The 24,234-nt window shown below is 33.0% G+C and overlaps 1 protein-coding gene across 6 annotated transcripts in view; it reads right to left on the bottom strand.

Moving 5' to 3' along the window:
* Positions 1 to 19,953: 19,953 nt before the first annotated feature.
* Positions 19,954 to 24,234, bottom strand: part of LOC140445258 (uncharacterized) — an 81,994-nt gene continuing 77,713 nt past the window's right edge. For all 6 annotated transcript variants that reach the window (XM_072537172.1, XM_072537176.1, XM_072537175.1 and 3 more), the window contains one exon: positions 19,954 to 23,360. In XM_072537172.1, coding sequence (XP_072393273.1) covers positions 21,566 to 23,356 — 1,791 coding nt within the window. In that variant the 5' untranslated portion in view covers positions 23,357 to 23,360 and the 3' untranslated portion in view covers positions 19,954 to 21,565. The remainder of the gene's footprint in view (positions 23,361 to 24,234) is intronic.

Below are 24,234 nucleotides of genomic sequence, written 5' to 3'. Positions count from 1 at the left end.
AAGTTTGACTTTTAAAGATTCAATTATATCTATTTATGGAATATAAAGTCAAAGTGTATCAATTGATCTAAATAAAAGTTCCCGTGCATTATTTAATATTTATATTGTGGAATTTCCTATCTTTAAGTAATTTAGTGAATAATGTCCGAAAAAATCAAAAATGGAATATCCTAAGTTAATATTGCGTAAATGCAATCATTTTTAGATATATCCTGGACATTTGATAAAGTCTGGCATACTAGTCTCCTACATACAATTATAAAATTCTTTTTATTAACTGCATTAGAGTCGTATTATTAACCTACAAAATTGACATTTTTGTGACTAAGCACGAAGAATACTTAAGTGGAGCGGGTACCAAAATGTGGGTCGCAACATACCTTGGGATCGCATTAAAGAGCACGGGGAGGGTCGCGAAAAGACAAACTTTTTTTACAAGGATGTTTATAACACCCTAATTATCATCATATTAATAGGGGTTAGTTAGGAACATAAACTTGACTCATAAAACATAAATAAACATATATCCATACATATACATAAACATATATAAATAAATCATAAATAACAATTAAATACCTTACACTTTACATAAAATACATTATAAAGTAAAAAAATATATATTAATACCACATGTGTCCGTGTTTTTCGGAAACTAGTCAAACCTGGGCTCTGTATTCGTTATGCAAACAATGATCAAATTTAAAAGTATAAAAAATAGCAGAAAAGGGAGTTATTAAATTTAAGGAATAAATGTGAATAAAACCTTCCTGAAGTAGCCAACTTCAGTACATTTTAAGACTTTTAGTGATAAACATATGAAAATAAGTCCCTGTAAAACAACGGTACTCTAAAATATTGAAGAAAACATATCAATCACGTGTAATATTTGACGATTTTATTATAGCTAATATTTGGTTAAAATTAATTACTTGCTTATATCAGTAGTTGTACTGAATTTTCTGAAAAATGTTGCCTATATTTTAATATTGCTTTTTAGTGCAAAAATTGCAAATAAAGTTTACAATAAAGTCCTAGGGAGGTAAGACACTGATTCGGACTTCGGATTATCCTGGATGACAACACACTGTACTTTGCAAAATTCGGCCTCTCAAACGCTCCTGCTTAAAACCATGAGGTCCTTGTCAAATTGTTGTAACGCTGATTTACCAAACTCCTTACACAGCAAATAGGACACAGCACAACAAATCGCTGATTAACTCAACAAAGACTGCCATTTAGCATCTTGAGCTCAAATTCACCTCTCCACAAAAAAATTGCCGGCTTTGAGGAACTACACGTCGCATTTCTTTAGAATCAAAATCCTAACCTTCACTTAAACTCTACACTGTTACTATACTACTCATTTTCTCATAACAAAAACCAACAACGAACAGCGAACAAACAATAACGAATTTGAAGAAAATCCGGAGTAAACAATGAAACCAATCGCTTTTACGTCCAATCCTGGACGTAAATGGTACGAACTATTTTTAAAAAGACATCCCGAACTGTTTACAAGAATTTTCCAAAACCTAACTTGTGCTAGAAACACTATAACAGAAAATCGAATTCCTCAATGGTTCACTGAAGTAGGGACCTTCTTAGAAAGTACAAACAATCGCAACATAACTTTTGATCCTAGTCGTGTATTGAATTGTGATGAATCGTCTTTTTTCCTGACTCCTAAGGGAGATAAAGTGTTGGTTAGAAAGGGGGATAGAACAGTTTATTCGTTTGTTAGCAACGACGAGAAGGAATGTCTGACAACTTTGGTTACCTGTAGTGCCTCCGGTCAAATTTTACCACCCAAGATCGTTTTTAAATATGCAAGAATTTCCAAATCAGTTATCGAGAAAATACCGGCTCACTGGGGGATAGGAAAGTCTGAAAATGGGTGGATGACTGGCGAAAACTTTTTTGAGTACATCGCTAATATTTTCCACCCTTGGTTAGTTGCTCAAAAAGTGCAGTTTCCGGTCATACTGTTTTTGGACGGACACAGATCACACTTAACGATGGGAAGTGAATTTTGTTGTAATAATAATATTACTAATAGCTCTGTGTCCGAACGCAACACATATTTTACAGCCTCTAGATGTTGCAGTCTTTCGACTATTAAACGTGAATGGAAAAAGAGCGTGGATCGGTTGAGAATGGAAATCCAAGGTAAAAAGATAACCAGAGATTCATTTGCACCTATTTTGAAAAGAACTCTTCAAAAAATGGTAAATATTCCCGATATAGTTAAGAGTGGTTTCAAGGGTTGCGGACTTGTGCCCTTTAATGTTGAAAATATTAAATTTTTTAAATACTTTGAAGAAGACGTGGGAACACAAAACTGTCAAAAGATATAAGAACAACGACAACCTAGAGAATTTTAAGTCGCCCGAAGAGTTGTAGAAAAATGCATCTCAATTGATATGCTGCATTTGTTTGAGCTTTCTGGGTCAATTTGAGAAGGACCAGTAGAGCACACCAGCTTATTTTCATTATGGAAGGAAATGAAAGTCAAAGCCATGAACAAGCCTTCCAATGAACTTCCAGTCGACTTTGTTACCAATGACTCATTTACAGAAGTGGAAATTCATAATGAAATGGGGGATCAAGAAACAACTATAAATAACGAATTCAATGATAACTTAGAAAATGAGAACAATACATTTGCTAAGAAAGCAAATGACGATGAGGTTGATGTTACAGAATTGATTGACTGTACAAATTTATTTCTCCCGGTAGGCGTCGCTGAAAATATTCTTATCATGATTTCTAATCCATTCTCCTCCGGCCAATCCTCGTCACAGCAGCTTTCTGCACCTTTGGAACAAAACCTTCAACAAATAAAATTTCATAATCCATTCTCCTCCGGTCAATCCTCGTTACAGCAGCTTTCGCCACCTTTGGAACAAAACCTTCAACAAATGGAGTTTCATAATCAATTTTCCTCTGGTCAATCCTCGTCACAACAGCGTTCTCCACATTTGGAACAAAATCTTCAACAAATGGAATTTCATAATCCATTCTCCTCCGGTAAATCCTCGTCACAGCAGCTTTCTCCACCTTTGGAACAAAACCTTCAACAAATGGAAACTTCCCAAGTTACACCGCCATCCATGAATCATTCAGGTTCTAATACTGAGACAAGTTCGATTTTAGACAAAAATTTTATGGATAAATCTATTCCAACTCCGTCCAAAAAAAATTTATTTTGGCCTACACCTAAGGAAAATATTGCTAAGCATAAAGTGATAAAGCATAAGGTACCTGTCGTAGCAACTTCATCTCAGTGGCAATAATATTACAAGAAAAAAGAAGAAAAGAAAAAACAAGAAGAGCAGCTAAAAATGCAGAGGAAAGAAAAGGGCATCCAAAAGAAAGAATTGGAAAACGAAAAGAAAAAAAAAGTTGCTCTTTCACAAACTTTGAATAAAAGAATTTCTAATCGCAGGACAAAAACTAAATTGAAGAATGTCACGAAGGATCTATTTTCCTCACAAGAAATGCAAGAAAATAAAAGCATGTTAATTTGCGAACCTACAACATCTAAACCTTTACAGTAATCTTGGTATTGTTCATTGTGTGACACTTACGATCAGCTGGACATGCGCCTTTGTGGTTCTTGCTTGAAATACTATCATGAGGCTTGTCTTGGTCTAACTGAAGATGACAGAGAAGAACTGAAATGCCGCTTGTGTCAATGACTACTAAAATAATGTGTGTATTTTAATTCAATTTTCATAGATACATTAAAGATTTTATATTTATCTTTTGAAAAATACGTTATTTTATTTGAATTTTCAATTTAGTGTATTTAAATACCTAAAATAATTTATTTACTTATATATATTTAACTCAATATTTAGGTACCCTATATAATTATTCAAATCTTGGATATCTAACGCATGCCGAAAAAAGGATCTTTGATGTACCGAAAATTAGAGCATGCATTTAATTTAGAATGCCGATAATGGGGACTTGGGACACTTTTCATTTTATTAATATTTTAAATAATATAAGTTTGTTTTAGGATAAAATAAATATTTTATGTGTAATTGTAACAGATTTTATTAGCCCAAACCATATTCTAAATACACGTTGTTCAGGTAATTTGGATACAACGGTATCAAAATGAAGCTCGGTTGTGCTTAACGTGCTAAAGGTGCTGATAATAGGTACATTTACCTTAGTTAAAATTATGTTAAGTTAATAAAAAGTTAATAAATAGTTGTATTTGGTTAGTCTGTGCTTTATTAAATACACATGTTGCAGAGTCAGCATAGACAATTCACACTGCCATCAAGGTCCACCTTTAACCACCTTCAAAAAGCTTTTAATAAACTTCGTAGATGTTTTATGCAATACATATATTTTATTAAAACAATACGCCTTGTGTTTATAAAGCTATTTACCTTATTTCGTAATACAGTCGTAAAAAGACTTATCTATAATTTTCTGTATTTACAATGAAACAACAGCTACCATTTAACTCCTCCTCCAACTATCCACTTTCCACACAATGTTATAATTTATTCACAATCTTTTTTATAATATATGGAAACGAAATGACAAACTGTAGATACATCTTTATTATTTAAGCTTGAGAAATCACATCAACTCTATAGTCAAATCAATGATCTAAAGAACCGACAACGGTATCAAAAATAGTCTCTATGACATGAAAATGTAAAGTACAAATATGAATACCGCTTTATGTGAAAGGTTCATTTATTATTAACGCTTCCGTGAGACCCTTAACTTCACCGTATTATTAGTTCCATATTTCAAATCAGTAAAATTATAACAAAAGTCAGTCAACAATACACTTTTGAAATATGCGGTGGTTATTCGTAATGATTTTTATTGTCCACGCAAGAACTGAAAACGCTTCCAACGTCAAAATCAGTAAGTCAATTAATCATTGGACTAACACAAATTTTTCTATCACAAGACAAAATTACATTATTATTTATTGTCTAGTTGTTTACCGAACTAGCTACCGACATATTTTTAATCTGTAAAATAATTGCTTTATATACGATGTATATTTTATTAAACATTTTATTAGAATAATATCATTGTGAACATTAATTTTTTATTCGTAAAACAAACAAAGAAATTATGTAGACAATAATTAATGTCTGCTAGTAAGGCAATCATTATATGTTCAAAAAGAGAATTATCCTATTTAGTGAGATCCTAATTATTTAACAATTACATACTACATTTTATTGATATCGAGAGAGAGAGAGAGATAGAGAGAGAGAGATAGAGAGAGAGATAGAGAGAGAGAGAGAGAGAGAGAGAGAGAGAGAGAGGGAGTATATGTATGGACAATACATTAATACATTACATTATTAGTTTACATTAATAGTCTCTAAAGTTTCTAAGATCCTAAAATTCTTTAATATCTAGAATATGACTCTTCTCGCTTTCTTTAGTTTCCTTCCTTACCTTGTAAAAGGTCTGAATGCAATAGAAATAGTTTTCGATATTTATTTTTATTGGAAAACATAGTGATATGTGTCTTAAGTACGTATGAAATTATAAGATATCGATTACCAGCAAAAATACTTTGCAATTTATTTAGTTCTTTTTATTTTCCATTTTTTTTTATTTATTCAGAGTGAGTTTTAAGTATGAAACACCTGAATTATCCCAGAAACGGCTTGTATGATTTATATACGGAAGTTTGGATTTGTTCTTCTTCTTCTAGTGCTGTCTCCACTAATGAAGGTTGGCTATAACCATTGCAAATTGGACTGTATCTTCTGCTTTTCTTAAGAGCGTATATGTGTTTAACCCGGTCCAGTCGCGAATGTTTTTCAGCCAGGATATTTGTCGATAACCAGGACTCCTTTTTCCTTCGATTTTACCCTTCATAATCAGCTGCAACAACTCGTACTTATATTGTCTAAGTATGTGCCCCAAATATGCTGTCTTTCGCCTTTTAATGGTGGTCAAAAGTTCTCTGTCTTTTCCCATTCTGTGCAAGACCATTTCGTTCGTAATATGATCAGTCCATGGTATCTTCAAAATTCTCCTAAAAAGCCACATCTTTAAAGCTTCCAGTTTTCTCATAAAGTCAACATTAACAGTCCAGGCTTCGACACCATAAAGAAGAATAGAGTGGATATAACACTTTACTCATCATGTCATTTTTGTCGAGTCGTTTTCTCTTTAGACATTCCGTGAGAATATTATGTTTAACTTTAGCTTTCTGTTAGCTGTTTCATAGTCTATAAACGCAACGAAAATATCTTTTTGTTGGTGTCGACATTTTTGGGCAAGAGTTGTAAAACTATACAGAGCTTTCATTGTTCCGAAGCCGTTACGAAAGCCAAACTGTCTATTACTCATATCCGCTTCGCACTTTCTGAATATTTTTGCATGCATAATCTTTAAAAATGTTTTTAATAAGTGTGATATTAAACTGATTAACCTGATTAACAATCACAGGTGATCCGAAATCAATTCAATAAGGAAAACACTCGTACAAAACGGCTACCACAAAACCCAAATCAATAGAAGCATTCAAAAACATCTAAACCCCATTCCTTCAAAAACGAAACCTTGCCGCCGGATCAACCCAAAGTCTTTCTACCTTATATTAAAGGTGTCACTGACAAGATCAGTAGAACTCTTATCCCTCTAAACATCAAAACCATCTTCACTACTTACTCCAAGTTCTCCAATCTCGTCAGATCCGTAAAAGACCAAATCTCCAATGAAGACAATGGTGTCTACGAAATACCTTGTTCCATTTGCCCACGTTCATACATAGGACAGACAAACCAACGAATCCATAACCGTATTTAAGAACATTCTCTATCAGTCAAACATTCCGATACTACTTCAGCCCTAGCCCAACGTCATATTCAGACAGGCTACAAAACAGATTTCGAAAAAGCAAAAACAATCGCTCCCATTCGCTCCTTAAAATCGAGAATCATTCGTGAAGCTATCGAAATTGAAGAAAACGTCCTAACAGCTTAAATACGCGCGATGACGCTAAACTACTGCCGGACACATGGCGAACGTTACTTCAGCGACCCCCCCCACCCCAACCCACTGATACTATAAAAGCAGCCACACAGAGTAAGACCGGTCGTCACTCGACACTGAGGAGTAGGCAGATTAAGATCTCAGTGCCATTTGATGGTTCTTGTATTTATTCAGAACACGATACGTCACGAGTGAGGGGAGTAGGCAGATTGAGACTCGAACGGAACCGTATCCATCTTGAAAATGACTCCAAAATGGGTGCCGAAACGTTGAGCATTAAATTCTTAACGCGGTTCTTCCCGAGATCTTAGTGATTTTTCTGTATATATATATATATATATATATATATATATATATATATATATATATATATATATATATATATATATATATATATGTAAATACTTTTTTCTTTTTGGGTGTGGTAGTCAATAAAAAATAGAGCTTTGCTAAGGCGTACTATTTATTCTGAATCCAAGCTTTCGGTGGTTTTTTGCCACCTTTATCAAGGTCTACAAAGAAAATTACTATGTTGTAACAATTTGAATGGTGCAAAAAAAGCTATAAAAAACTATAAGAAACTTACCCGAATGTAAGATTCGTGACATAAACAACAACGTTAAATAACATGATAATACTGTAATTACAACTAAACTTAAAAATGTTACTGTTAAAAAGACACTTTAAAAATTAATAATACGTTAAAAATACGTTAAAAGTTAAAAACAAAATGAAGGACGACATGTTGAAACAGTTGTCGTTGCAAGCTTGATTTCAGTCACATTTCACGAGCAGAAAGAGAAAGTGGGTGGACAATTATTGTTTAAATAGTTTGAAGAAAATACAAAAAACAACTTTGAAACTAACGTCTCACAAAATACTATTTATGAATTTTGAGTACTACCAACTGTATTACCAACTTGAAAATAAGCGGAAAATTAAAAATGTTATTAATAACATAAGCAATCGAAAGAAAATAGTATTTAGTAAATAGGTTTAGAAAAAATAACTCAAACAAAACAAAACTGAATTAGTAACTGAAGTTTGATCAACAACATTCAATCAATAATGAAATTTTAAAAAAGAGAAAAGAAAAAAAGAAAACTCTGAGATGCAAAATAGCTCAGTCAAAAGTCAATATAAAATTGTAAATTTTGCTAAGATTCTGGATCTCAGATCTTTTATTCAGATTATTATTATCACTCTTGCTGATATCTCTAAGAAAGTTCTTTTAAACTTATTTTTCTCTCTGGCTAATATTTTTACATTGTTGAAATCTATCTTATGGTCTAGATCGATAGTATGCTCTGCCAAAGCACAAGTAGGTTTGTTTAATCTACAATCACTCTTATGAGAAATGATACGGCTAGACAGATTCCTTCCAGTTTCACCAATGTACGTGGATGGACATTCAGTACATTGAATGCAATAAACAACATCTGTAGTCTCTAGAGTGGTTAGGGATTGTTTTATTTTGCTATACAGCTGACGTATGGTTTTGATGTTCTTGTTAGCTATTTTGATATTCTTAAAATCTTTAAAAATCTTAGTGAGTTCAACGGTTAGTTTTGGAATATATGGAAGGGCATAAAAATACACACTTGTTGGAGCAGAATAACTTTGTGCTGAGGGCACTGATTGTGACATAGTAAGAATGTTATTTCTATTAACAAAAGGAACATTAAAAATTAATTTATTAATTAGTCATAGAGGATATGAATTTTCAACAAAAATATTACGTAAGAGGTTGAGATCATGTTGGAGATAATCCGGATGAGATAACCTTTTGACACGTTCTTTCATCGCTAGGACTAAATTAGTTTTCGTCCTAGGAGGATGGTAAGAATGGTAGCTTATGAATCTATTGCTACATATGGGTTTTCTATACCATTGTGTTTTCACAACATTATCCTCACATCTATGCAATCTGATGTCAAGGAAAGGCAAAAATCCCTCCCGCTCCTCCTCGCACGTGAATTGCACGTGTGGGTTTCGTTGGTTGAACACATTTAACGTAGAATGTATAGAGTCTGCAGGTAGTGCCAAGATTAAGTCATCCACGTATCTCTTTATGAACGGTATTTCAAAATTGATTTGTTGCAAACAGTCTTCAATCAAGTCGTCTAAGACACAATTGCACAGTATTGGTGAAATAGTGGAACCCATTGGAGTACCAAAGACTTGTTTGTAGTAACAATCATTAAAAATAAAAACATTAGACTCAAAAACAAAAGAAATGAGTTTTTTGATATTAGCTAAGTTAAGGGTTGTGTGCATTATTATGTCATCCCAGTGTTTCTCAATGCTAACCAATATTGTGTGTAATGGTAAATTAGTGAACAAAGACACTACTTAGAAGTGATTATTTTGACCAAAAAATAATTTATAAATACGTTCGAATTATCTATATATATATATATATATATATATATATATATATATATATATATATATATATATATATATATATATATATATATATATATATATATATTAGAAGTGATTATTTTGACCAAAAAATAATTTATAAATACGTTCGAATTATCGGGTAAAGTGGTCTGTAATGAAAATCTTTCTTTTTTCTGAGATACTCAATATTTCGCTATTTATTTAATAGCTTCCTCAGGAGTAAACTAAAATGTTGGCTATTTTGAATATTTATAAATTTTGTTCAATATATTACAATATATGTTACTTAATTGTCCAGTGTCCGTTTTATAATTTAATTTAATTTTATAATAAAAATACTTTAAATTATCTAAGTTTATTAAATTATTAACTATCTATAAGTCCATCTCAAGCCCATATGGACTTATGAGATTCAGCTATGGGGCACTGCTAGCGTCTCCAATACAAACATCTTACAGAGATTTCAAAACAAGGTGCTGCATGCCATAATCAATGCGCCATACTATGTATCCCACGAGGTGATTCAACATGACATCCCCCTAGAATCCGTGAAAGAAGCCATACAACGTTTTAGTGATTAATACTGTGAACGAGTGCTAGTGCATCCTAATGCGTTTGCTCGACAACTAAATGTGAGGAACTTCTTTGAAGTGCGTAGACTAAAACGGCAATTGCCGTCAGACTTGTCTAACTGAACATAATAAGTGTATTCAAACTAATACAATTTTAATTTTAGAATTGTAAAGAGGTTGCTCACTGGAGTAACTCTCTGCATGTCTGCATTTTTTACCATACTAAATACTTAATGCCCAATGAGCAGATTGTTGTACCCAATGGAGTTATGAGAAAAAAAAATGTTTTTGTTGTTTTCGCTTTAAACTACTGTAACCAATTATAACCATAGGCGCAACATTGGGGTACTCTTAAAACTTAAATTATTAGGTTACTGCAAGTCTTTTGTCGATAAGGTCTGATCAACTCTGTTGAATGCCTTTTCTAAATGCCTAATCACATGTAGGCTAATCTGTTAAATTCTATATAATTTTTAACTATTTGTACAAAGTCTTCCGTTTCTGAATCCTTATTGTTCACCTAATACATTAAGTATTTTTTGTGACTTACCCGTTAGCACTTTCGTTAATGAGTTTCAAAAAGACCTTAACCTTGTGATGTCAAGTTTACTTCAAGTGGTTGCACCTTTTTAAAAAAATCAAATTAGTCCTCTAGTGATTAGTTAAAAACAATTTGCAATTAACCATAACCATTGATTATAAACCACACATTATAAACGGGTATGGTTTATAATCAATGCCATAACATAAGTTTTATCAATTTAACGAGGTAATAAACTGATACCATGCGCCGTGGACTACAAATGGCACTAGGCGACTAATAATGTAGACTTAATTTATGGCAATAAATTGAAGGTTTTAAATTTTCCGCTTTCACATGTTGTCATGTTTAGAAAATAGATTTAATTTTATGACTTATTGATGTTGTGTGCAGTATGAAATTAGGCAGATAGCATTCATTCGGTTTGCGATTCGTTAGTTAAAACGGTTTCTACGAACAAAAATATTAGAAGTGTAGATTGTGAGCCAAAAGCAAGGCGCAGTCAACGAAATATAATTCCAATGACTTAACAGCAACCTATTTTAAATCGTGACTATGAATGTAATAGTAAACTAAGGTCTTATCTACTAGTAGTTGGTAAAAAAAATGAAGAAAAGGTGGTATATGTGTCCCATATTACAAAAAGTGTAGTAGGGTAATTTGCATAGTTTACTAAGAATACCAAAAAAACCTGTATTGAAATTGGTATGAAATGAATAAAAGACAGTATAAATCGACACCTGATATGAATAACATTGTAACTCAACTTACAATGATTTTCAACTAAAGCTTAAATTATATCTATAAAGGATAACCTTCATTTTGGTCTAACAACTTTTATCCTATCTTATGTAAATATAAAGTTATGTAACAAAATAACCTCATTGTAAGTGCTAGCTTTGAATCACGTGGCGAAAAAACGTTGTTACCATTATTACAGTATTGAAAATTGATGATTTTATTATTAATAAATATTTTTTATAAAAACATTGTAACATTGTATACAATGTTTTATCGAAAAATGTATTGAGTAAGTTTTTATAACTTCATTGTAAGTTGTGATATAAGAAAATAAGGTAGTGCAATATTATTATGAATAACATTGTAAGGTAATTTACAATGTTATTATGGCTAATTCCGTAGTGTTGATACAGTCGACAGGAACAGGCTTGCAAAATCCAAGATTGAAAATCTTGCGATTTTATCGAAATTGCTAGCTGGGTAATTACTGTTTAGGTCTCAGTTCCTGTATAGCTACTGGTCCGTGTATAAGTACCTATCTAAAAATTAATTTGTGCTGTTTTAAACTTCTTCTTCTTTTGGTGTCTGTTCTTTTCGAATATTGGTCATCATTTTCTCTATAATTATTTTATTAACTGATGCTTTAAACAGATTAGTTGTTGTTGTCGAGAACCTCAGGTTTTTAACCATAAATATTCTTAAAATTTTTTATTAAAATCCTTTATAAAAGGTATATAATTAAAAACCCAATCGGGCTATGTCATAAAGACAGAACGTTTTCGGAATCCATATTCCATCATCAGTGTCCTAAAAAGTATATAACAACTTTAGTTAAAAAGAACGTGAAATTTAAATTTTGACCAAGATTAATACAAAATGTGGTTAATACTTACTAGGTATACATGTTTAAAGCCACTAAATATCTGGGTAAAAACCTGTTAAAAGTTTTAGGTTAAAATTAAGTTTACATTATTCGATCTTATGTATTATATATATATATATATATATATATATATATATATATATATATATATATATATATATATATATAACGAGTTTATTACAGCTGCCGCCGTTTCTCGCAACCTAGCTTCCAACGCTTGCGATCATTCCAGTCATCTACTTGTAGACCCTTATCTTCCATTGCACCTTTTACTTCTTGTCTCCACAATCTTCTTGGTCTTCCCTTTTTCCTGCGGTTGGTGGGAATCCACTGTAACATTCTCTTTGGCCATCGTTGATCATTCATCCTTTCTACATGGCCATACCATTTCAGCCTTTTGCATTCTATAGTTTCCAGGACGTCAATGTCTATGCCCATACGCTCTCTGATTTTAGTATTCCTTACTCTATCTCTTCTAGTGAGTTGGCAACATCTTCTCCAATAATTCATTTCCATTGCTTTTATTTTGGATGCGTCATTTTTATTTATTACCCAAAGCTCTGAACCATATGTAGCAATGCTTTCTATGATACTTTTGTATATCCTAATTTTTGTGTTTCGGGTGATGTGGTTATTCCAAAGTATACTATTCAGTTGACGTATTGCTGAATTTCCTTGACCAATTCTAGTAGCTATTTCTTTTGTATTCCGACCATTGTTTGTAATGTTTACACCGAGATATTTATAGCTATCAGTATTTTGAATTTGTTAGCTTCCTAGTTCTAAGTGCTTTTCTTCACCTCCCACTACTACGTACTCCGTTTTAGATGGATTAATTGATAAGCCCCACTTAGTATATTCTTCATCTATTTTTCGTAACATGTAGTGGATATCATCTTGATCTTCTGCAAGTATTACTTGGTCATCAGCAAAATGCAAGCTGTACAGTGTATGGTCTCCAATTTTAACACCCATAGGTTCACATTTTGTTTTTCCAAATATCCAAAACCCCCTTTAAATAAATCTTAAAGAGTGTAGGTGCAATGCAGCAGCCTTGGCGAAGTCCTTTGGTCACTTTTATCTTTTTTGTCACTTTTTGTCCAATCTTTATTACACTCGTCATATCGTCGTACAACTCCCTTACAGCATTAATGTAAATCGGTGGAATATTCTTGTCTTCTAGCACCTGCCGTAGTTTGGCTAATGGGACACTGTCATACGCTTTTTGAAGATCAATAAATACCATGTGTGTCTCCAAACGCTTTTCTATTGTTTGTTTTGGGCGGAACACATTGTCTATACAAGAACGACCAGTACGAAAGCAATGAGTTAGTTACACTAAGCCCTAGGTAGTTCTTACAATCTTTTCTGTCGCCTTTATTTTTGTATAGATTGCTGATATAAGCAGTTTTCCATTCTGGGGGTAGCTCTTCTCCTCTCAAGCATAAATTAAAAGTATAAGCCAATAGCTGAAATAGTTTGTCAGGGCCATATTTAATCAGTTCAATGGGTACTCCACCCGGTCCTGGAGCCTTTCCATTTTTCATAGCGTTGGCGTGTTTTTTAATTTCTTCTGGTGTTATTTCAGTTTCTTCGCGGCAGGAAATATCATATATTTGGTAGCCAATATCTTGGAATTCTGTTCGATCTTCTGTCAGCATTTGTTCATAATATTCGACCCATAATTCTGGGGCTATTAGAGTTAACCTACTGTATTCTTTTCTATCTGTTCTACTACCTCTAGTTGTTTTCCAGGCTTCTTTACTTCTTGCTGTACCCATGAAATTTTCTACTTTATCGCAGGCTTTATTCCACATCTCATTTTTGGCTTTATTTACCTCTTTTTTTACTTCTTTGTTTAAGCTGTTGTACTGTTGTCGATAGTAAGGGTCCTTTGTTGCTAGCCATTTGTTATACATATTCTTCTTCTTCCCCACAAGATCTTCTATTTCTTTATTCCACCATTCATTTTTATTTTTTATGCTATCCACTTCTCCAATAGCTTCCATTGCAGCTTCGTCAAGAGCTTTCATAATTTCGTTGTACGTATTATTTGGCGAGGAGTAACAAACATCGTGCAATTTCAGATTCAACCTCATTCGATATAGAAACTGGGTAGACTCATTTTCAAAACCTTGTAGATTATATCTCTTTGTTGAAATGTCTTGCAGTATCATTGAACTTTCGTTTTCATTATGTCGTTGGCTTCCTTTAAATGTAAATAGTAGTGAGGCTTTAAGCAAATGGTGATCAGATCCACATTCTGCTCCTCGATGGACTCTAACGTTATTAACCTTTATTGTGGAGTTTTCTTTGCATGTACAGTAATCGATTATTGATTTCAAATTCGTCGTTGGCTGAATCCACGAGAATTTATGAATATCCTTGTGCTGATAATATCCATTCATTATCTTTAAATTCATATGATCGCAGAAACTTATTAATCTTATGTATTAACATGTTAAAGTTACCAGTGGATTTGATAACATGGCAACGTAAGACTCTACATGAAGTTGCTGGTCCTGAGACAAAGTATCTACGAGGACTTGATGATAGCAACTGATTGAAATGACAATATTGACATGTTAGGACGGAAGTCCGAACAAACGAGTCAGCGTCATCGAACCAGTGGTTTTTTCTAAATCTTTTTGTTATTGGTATGTACTTCGACGTAGCTTCCTTTATAGTGTTTGTCATTTTCAAGAACTTTTGTTGTATGTTACTCACGGTAGTACTATCTTGTTTGGCGTAGGTTTCTTGTATGTCCTTTTTGATAATCCTGCGCTACCTCAAATTTTCCCAAAATTTTTCAAAATTAAATTTACGTTGCACTTTCTTTTTCCGTTTATGCTTTTTAATTATTGCTTCTCTCATATTAATTCTAACCAAAAAATGATCTGAGTCTACTTCAGCCCCTCTGCACGTTTTCACATTTGTTATTAAATTGGCGAACTTCTCTTGTATTAAGATGTGTCTATTTGATTAGTTTCATTTGATCCCGGAATTTTCTGTTATTAATTTTCATATTTTCAAGAATTGTTTACTTTTAACCTAGCTTACAAATAGTTCAAATTTTTAATCTGGCTTATCTACAATTTTAAAGGAAGTAAAGAGTTGAGCGAAGAAAACAAAATTATTGATTTTAGTATTTATTTCAATGATTTTAACAGTTATGCATATATAGATTTTAATTGATTATGTTTTTACATTAAATACACATTTTGATTGTATAATAGATTGCTAGAGAAAAATACCAGGAAAATGTTCAGAAATTTACTAAATAACAAAAGTTTTAAAAAAATTAAATAATATGAATGTACAGTTAATTTACATAATTATTTTATACAGCTAGTTTAATAATAAGTAATAATATATTATCACAGAATAAACCATTACATATAAACATAAAAATAACTACAGTAATGGTTACCTTTTCGTGTATCGTCCAAAAACGATTATTACGTACATGAATTTTAGCTCTGAAATGATCTAATTAAATACCTATATTCGAAGAAGCTATTTTATCTAACTAGGTCATAGTAATATGTTTTAACGTTCTGTAAATTAATATAAACTTTTAGAATACTGACAAAATACCGTTATTAATAAGTAGATATAAACTTTCTAATTATAAGTCAGGACAGGAAATTCGTTCCGAAGGATTAGGAACAAAATTTGAACAAGATACGAAAGAAGAACAATTTGGCTTGCGACAATGACTCAAGAACTCAGGAAAAGCACTATTAGAACGATGTTATACATCCTTACACTAAACGCCATTCTTTGAAATTTATGGTAGTGAAATAAACCATAAGCCAAACCTGAAATATAACATGTTATATTTCGCATAACTAAACCAAGTCAAAAATCATTAGATAATATCGCATTATAAGTTTAATTTTGTTATCCAAAATAACAAGCACTAAATGTCAAAAAGAAGAATGGTTGCAGAGGAAGTGAAGAGGCAAATATTTATTGCCAATAAATGTTATAATGGCTTAATTAGGTAACTAAGATCTAACGTCACAAGAAAAACAAAGTGTCAAATATACATAAAGACCGCATACTCACATATGGTTCAAAACTCTGGACATTCTCTAAAAATGATTAAAGATTATTAGCCACCTTTAAAAGAAAAATCTTGCGACACATATATAAAGTCACAAAATAAAATTTAATTCAGCGAAAAAGATACAACATTAAACTATATAAAATATATCAGGATTCAGATATCTTAACATTGATTAAAATTGGACGGCTGCGTTGGATGAGATACGTGTAAAGAATGGAAGAAGGCGAAATACCAAACAAAATAAGCAAACTAGTGCCAGTAGGAAAAAGAACGAGAACAAAAGACTAGCTGAGATTTAGAACAAGTAGAAAATGAAAAACAACTTAAAAAATTAAAAAATGGAGAAAAAAAGCACGAAACAAATCAGAATGGAGAAAAATCCTGGAACAAGCCAAGACCCAAAAAGGATTGTGATTATGATAACCATATTACTATGACGCTGTTAAAAAATATGTCATCAGGAAGAGCGGATACAGTGTGAGTCCATAGAAAGACAGAAGAACGCGAAGATCTTTGCATGAGAATGTTAGAGATCATTTCCACACCACAAGGTTGATAGTAATTTAGTGGTTTACTGAACTCAAACCTCAAACTTTCTTTGAGGGACTTAGATCTCTTCTTTTCTCATACCTTCTTTGGTGGTGAAAAGATCTGATCTCACATTTTTATGTAAAATACTATCCATTTATAAAAGCTATATGTTTAGTGTAAGTTTATATCAGATTTTATATAAGTGTATAATCAATGGAAAAGAAAAGGGGTAGCGAATAAGTTAAGATAGAAAAAACACACATCGCGGCAATGCCAAAAGGGTATTATATCATATATCCGTTGTTATTGGTCCGATTGGAGCGTGTGATGTGTTAAATGAAAGGTAAGGAAATAACGAATATATTAAGATAGAAAAAACAAATAAGACAGCTACCAAAAGGGCAGTATATAGTATTTTCAATATTAATGAACTTATAGAGGCATAGGAGATATCACAGGACACTATGAATAAAAATGTATTTACTGTAAGACAAATTTTGATTTATTGTCTTAAAGAAAGCCTCTGGCTGAGTACAAAATGAACAACTGACCGAATCCTAACATGCGACATAGCAAATGAAGGGGGAGGATATAATTAATATATTAGGATAGAAAAAAAACAAACAAAGCGACTACCAAAAGGTGGTTACACATCATTTCGTTATTTATGAACGTATAGCGGTATACGAGATATCACATGACACTATGGATGATAATAGACACACTATAAGGTAAAATTTGCTTTATTGACCTGAAGAAGGCCTCTGGCTGAGTATAAAATAAACAACTAGCCGAATCCTAGCATATGACTCATCAAATACAACGACATGAGACAGGTAGTAGATATAATGTATAAAGCGTGTCATCAAAAAGTATATATATACAGGATATAGTAGAAAAATTATCAGAAGAGTCAGAAGAGTACCAGATCATACTTTATATTTACTTGGTTTAGATGAAAGAAGTTTATTGTTTTAAAATGTAACGAGTGATTGCAGATTGCCATTGATTGAACCTTCTGTCGCATGCAACGGATAGAATTACTAGTATTAGGTAAAGTCTTATCAACAAATTTCAAGTATGTGTATCTTTCGTTTCACCTGTGTTTTGTACTATGGTACAGTACACAGAACCGTCAGTCTTTTGGTATTGTTTCTTATTATGTAAATAATAAACAAAAAGAAAATTGTCACACTGATGTGGCTTCCCGCTCATCGAGGAATAGAAAGTATTGCGAAAGAGGATCATGCACAAAATACTTTGGCCCAGAACCAGCCGTAGCAGTGCTAAAAAGACCGTATACGATGGTAAAAAGCCTGTCTTTAACATACACCATATTGTCAATGGGAAAATATATCCATTAAAATACATCATCATCATTCTGTCTTTATAATCCTACGTGGGTCCTAGCCTCCTTAATAATTTGTCTCAAGCCATATCTATCCATTGTTTTCCTCCTTCAAGACGTATTCCCATATTTCTCATGTATTTATCCATACCTATTATTAGAGAACCTTACTCTGGATCTTTCATTTGTTCTGTGACCAATGAGTCTATCAAGGATTTGTACTGATTTGTTATATAATGAGCCAGTAGTTGTGATTTGTGGCATGACATATGGGGCCGAAAATTGGATCATAAACAAGAAAAACAGCAGTAAGATAATAGCAACAGAGATGGAATGCCTGCGAAGATGCTGCAGAGTAACAAGAATGGATAGGAGAAGTAATGACGAAATAAAGCAAAGAACATCAATAGAAACAGACATACTAACATATATAGAACAAAAAAGACTAAAGTGGTATGGACATGTAAGAAGAGCTAGCGACAGCAGATGGATAAAAAGAATAACCGAATGGAGCCCCATAGGAAGGAGGAAAAGAGGACGACCCCGAAAATCCTGGAGGAACGAAGTAGACGACGCCATGAGTAAGAGAGGACTAAACGATGGAGAATGGAACAACAGAGAGAGATGGAAACGGTTGAGCGAGGGAAGGCAGTGAATACTGTAGAATCCCTAAATATATATAGTATTACTTTTTTCAAAACCAGATTAAGCAGTATATAGGAAAGAGGGTCTCCCTAGCGCAGCTCGTTATTTGTTTAACCCGGTATTTTCCTACTATTCGTTCTGCATATGGTGCTGGACGGTGGCATAGTATTGTGGAAAATATTTTATATGCTCCATTTAAATGCATAGTCCGTCTCATCATCATCATCCAGCCTCAAGAGTCCACTGCTGAACATAGGCCTCTTCCTCATGTTTCCAACCCCGTCTATCTTGCGCCGCTCTCATCCAGTTTTTATTGAGTTTTCTTAAATCGTCAGTCCATCTTGTAGGTGGTCGACCGACGCTTCTATTGTCTTCCCTTGGCCTCCATTCCAATAACCTCTTTGTCCATCGCCCATCTGTCATTCTGGCTATGTGTCCTGCCCATCTCCATTTTAGTCTGGCTATCTTCTCGATGATGTCAGTCACTCCGGTTCTTCTCCTGATGTCTTCGTTGGTTATTCTGTCTCGCAGAGTTATTCCTAACATGGACCGCTCCATTCTTCTCTGCGTGACTCTCAGTTTGGTAGCTGCTGCTTTTGTTAAGGTAAGTGTTTCTGCTCCGTACGTCAAGACTGGGAGGACGCACTGATCAAATACCTTTCTCTTTAGGCATGTGGGCAGCTCACTTTTAAAAGTTTCTCTCAGTTTTCCAAATGCTGCCCACCCAAGGCCGATTCTTCTCTTCAGTTCATGAGTCTGGTTATCCCTGCCAATCATAATTTCATGTCCCAGGTATTTATATCTATCTACGAGTTCTATTTCTTTCCCACCAATACTGATGTTCTGGTTGGGTACCAAATTGGTCATGATTTTTGTTTTCGAGATATTTATATTTAAACCTACACTTTCTGTAGCCACAACGAGTTCCTGTACCATCTCTCTTGCCATACCTAGATCTTCAGCTATTATAAGTATATCATCGGCGAAACGTAAGTTGTTTAGATATTCTCTATGGTTATAAGCTGCTGTAGTGGTAATATAATATCGTCGCCACTTTCTTTATATAGTTCAGCTAAGAGGCTATCTATTCCGAGTTTTTGTTTCTGGTTAGTTTTTTACCAGCAACTTTAACTTCAAGAATCGTTGGTGGTTCCTTATTTCTTTCGTATGTTACGCTTACCTCGTCTCTTTCATCTTTCAGGTTCTCTCCTCCTCTCTTCCTCTATTAAGTGCCTGGTTAAAGTATTCCACCCATCTATTTAATACATATTTTCTTGTAGGTATTAGTTCATCATTCTGACTTGTGCATTGGCCTGTGGTTACCTTGAATTCTTTTCTGTTAACGTTTTCTATATATTTAAGTTCATTACTTAAGTGGTTTCGTTTTTTTCTTTTGTGTATCCTCTTTTTATGTCTTCTTATTTTCTGGTAATTCTCTACAGTTTTTCTAGTTCGTCGGTCAAGGATCTTTCTGTAGGCTTTATTTCCTTCTTTTCATCGCCAAATTAATGATTTAAACAGGCACAATTTTCTGTTCCTATTTCATTTTTTGCTATTCCTTCAATATCTTTCTTTATTTTGGTTTATTAGGTGTCTATATCTTTTTGCCTTCTTCATTTACATTTTTATCCCTAGCCTGTTGATAATTTATTCTGAGTACCGCTCTACAATTGTTTTATCTCTCAGCTTTTGTACATTCCATTTATTTTCTATAATAAGCTATGCTTTTCTATAGTAAGCATTAAAAACTCAAAATTCGCTTTCGTTCTTTTCTTGCATTCATATTACCTAACACAATCTTAGTGTCAATTCTGGGACATCTTTTGTTGGCTTGCTCTAGGTCTTTAGTAAAATACATGGCAAAATGGGCAAGCGCTAATAGGGCTAAAGTACTTAGCTCAAAAGCATAATAGCTTCCTTACTGTACATGTGCCAGTCAAAGGAAACCTTAACGCCATAAGGCTATTTGATGGAGACTTAAGTTACAGAATATTCAGTAGAGAATATGAAACAGTCAACGATATCCTGTAGGATTATGAGTCACTAGATTGCAAGCGACAAACACTTTTTAGAGACTACCAAGTAACTTTAAAAACATCTTGTATCTATCTACTAGACCTGTATAAGCCAGTACTTCTACCTATAGTGCACCTATAGTGCGTTGGTGAATTATCTTAAGGCCAGACGTGTGTCTTTTGCGGCATGCAAAAGCTCTCCACTGTTATTTATACCTGACCAGTTCTTTATATTCTGTAGTCACGACATATGTTTGCGACCTACTCCTCTCTTGATAGGCTAGTACAGGGTTCCAAAATTCTGGAATGGGTATCATAAATAAATTAATGATGTAAATTAAGCTAACTGGCTGCGGTACGACCGGTTAATAACAGACGGCATTCGAAGAAAAAACATGAGGAGAATGTAGGAGACCACAGTGATAAAATAACAAGAGATAAATTACAAAAATATAGAAGAAGTATAGAAAGAACGCAGAAAAGATAGACTGACAACCTTCCTTAGATGTATGAATCCATTAATGACTGAGTAGATTTCTTAGAGAAGAAGAGCAAGAAGTATTTCAAAAAGTTCTAGATAAAGAATTGATATTAGTGATTTATATCAGACAATTTATATGGAACAGATATTTAAACATACTGGGCGAATATGAATACAGAAGAAGTAAAAGGAGATGCCCAAGATAAACCTGACAACAAAGAATGGTTAAAACAATGAGTAAAAGATATGTGAGAGAGAAATTTTGACCAGATTTGCTACGAACCTGGATAACTCTTTGTTTTCACCTACTATTTTTTTACTTCCGTCAGTCCTCCACTAACTCAAACTCATCAGCCATATAGTTCCTTCGCTTCAAGTAAATATGAACTTTGAAAGCGACAATTCCCAAAACGACCACAAGAAGAATAATAACCAGGCCCAAAGAAATGTTAAACATTACGTGAGTTTCCTTTGGACGACTCAACGCACCAGCTTCTTCATCTCTACAGAATATTCCTCCAATATTCATCTTATCTGTTATCTCGTTCTTTTGTAGAGTGTACGACACATTTTTAAACTTCAAATAGTCCACTAATTTGGATAACAGAGCACAGGATAAGTCATTAAACTTGACATCTAACAAAATCAGTGACGGTAAACTGGTCATTAGTTTGTCGTACTCAATAGCATGTAACTTATTGTATGTTACATCAAGAGTGTTCAGATTCTTTAAGTTTTTAAAAACCGGGTAGTTCAGTTCCGTTAGAGAGTTACGTGAGAGATTTAAAATTTCTAAATTTTTCTGGTCAACAAAAATGTCATTATTATGGATAACACTTAGTTCGTTTTGGGAAATGTCTAAAATCTTCAGATTTTTTAAGGTTTTAAAAACATTTTTTGGAATAGTTGCAATACTGTTGTTTCTAATTTCTAGATGAGTTAAATTTGTCAGCCCGTGGAATGATAAATCCACTAGTTTAATATGGTTGTTATTCAGATCCAAGTGTTTTAAGTAAGCGTAATAAGTGAATGTGTTAGGCGGTATGTTTGTTATATTATTTTTATATAACTTTAACGTTTTTAATACGTTTGTGGTGTTAATGCTTAAAAGATACTTTATATCAAATTCGTTGTTTCCTAAATTTAAGGATTTAAGACTGTTAAAATACTGCAAATTGAGCTGACTGACTTTATTATTGGACAAATCAAGCTTTTCTAAATAACTCTTACCATTAAACAAATCATCCTCTATACTGTTTATAGCGTTATCGTTAATTTTCAGCTCCTCTAAATAATCCAAGAAAGAGAAATGCGAACTGTTTAATTTGGTTATTTTATTCCCTTGTAGCTTTATTACCTTTAAGGATTTCAAAAAAGCAAATGAATTGCTTAAGTATTCAATATTGTTGTGACTAAAATCGATTTCGTATAGATCTGTGAATGTGACACTCGGCCTCCAGTAAGTGAAGCTAGCTCCTACAGCTCGTTTAGCACTGTTGACCGAAAACACTGGTTCAGTTACTTGATCTTCGCAAAAGAATACTTCACCCATGTGCTCTATATTGTTATCAGAAAAATTTAACGATTTTAAATATTTGTTACCACATAAAAATAAACTGCTTATATCTACTAGGTTATTCTGTGTTATTTGTAAACGTTGTAGTTTTGCAAGCTCGTTGAAAGAGTTTTTTTCTAAACTATTTAAACTATTCTGTCTTAATATTAACTTAGTTAAATTTGGTAAATCTGCCATAAAAGTTGCACCAGGTTTGAACCTCGTATTTATCACCACCAGCTCCTCCAATTGGTTGACATGTTCGAAGATGCGTTCAGTTGGAGGAAACGAGAAAGTTGAGTTGGATATACTTAAGCGTTTGATGTTATCCACGTTTTTGAAGAGATCTGAACTGACTCCTGTCAAAGTACAGTTTTCCATTGTTAGACTTATTTCGTAATTGATGTGAATGTCACTTAGGAGCGTTGTGTAATTGTTGGTAAGTCCTTGGCAAATGATGTCATAGCCTTTCTCATATACTGAATCAATGAAATTAAACTCTTTGTCACAATGGAGAGCTTCTAATGTTGAGATAAGTGACATCACTAATAGCAGTCTCATTTTCCTGTAACAAAACAATAAGATTAATAAATTTTTAATGTCGGTACCAAGTTTTGAGAAAATATAACTATCAAACTTTATTTAATATTGGGGGAGACAAAGAATCAAATCACTCTTAAGTCGCTATTCCATATGCGCACCTGTTTATAGGGTTACAATTTATTATATTAATTATTATTTCTAATATTTTTATATTTGTATAAAATAGGAAATGAGCTGCACATACTGCACAAATGTTTAAAGAATATGAAAGAGTAATAAACTGGTTAGATTAGAACATGAAAATCATTAAATAAAACACGTAAGTAAATGACATGTGTGTCTCTGTAAATAACAAACATCTAATAAGTTCTTTCTGTAGTGTACAAACGGATGCATCTCTCCGAATGATGACCCATTACACCAGAATGTTCGAGATGTGGCGACCGTAGTACACAGATAAAAGAAGTTAATATATATAATCACCACCTGGCAACATTGTTATCGTTAAAACTCAATTATCATTTCTCAAAAATTAGTGCCTAAAATTTTGGTTTTGTACTAGAGTTACTTTAAGCAGCATTAAAGATGAACTTGGCGCCAAAACAATTTGAAATTATCTCCCCGGCACAAATGCCATACAATATTATTAATATTATCACTAGATGTGTATGGTCGTATTTTAATGAAGTTGTTTATTTGATGCCTTTGTATAAAATGTGTCATTATTGTTGGAACAAATAAAAAACACGCTATAAACTGTTCGAAAGTTAATTACAAACAGAAACTAAACAATTTAAAATAGCGGCAAATTCCATTGTTATTGAGGATTTTAATTTACACGAGTTAAGGTGACCATACACTAGATAATAAGGGAAGTCAAAATAAGAAATAGTAAA

Source organism: Diabrotica undecimpunctata, chromosome 7 (genome assembly GCF_040954645.1).
Source record: "Diabrotica undecimpunctata isolate CICGRU chromosome 7, icDiaUnde3, whole genome shotgun sequence".
Lineage (NCBI taxonomy): Eukaryota > Metazoa > Arthropoda > Insecta > Coleoptera > Chrysomelidae > Diabrotica > Diabrotica undecimpunctata.
The sequence above is the reverse complement of the archived record's forward strand: the minus strand, read 5'-3'. Positions and strand labels throughout refer to the sequence as shown.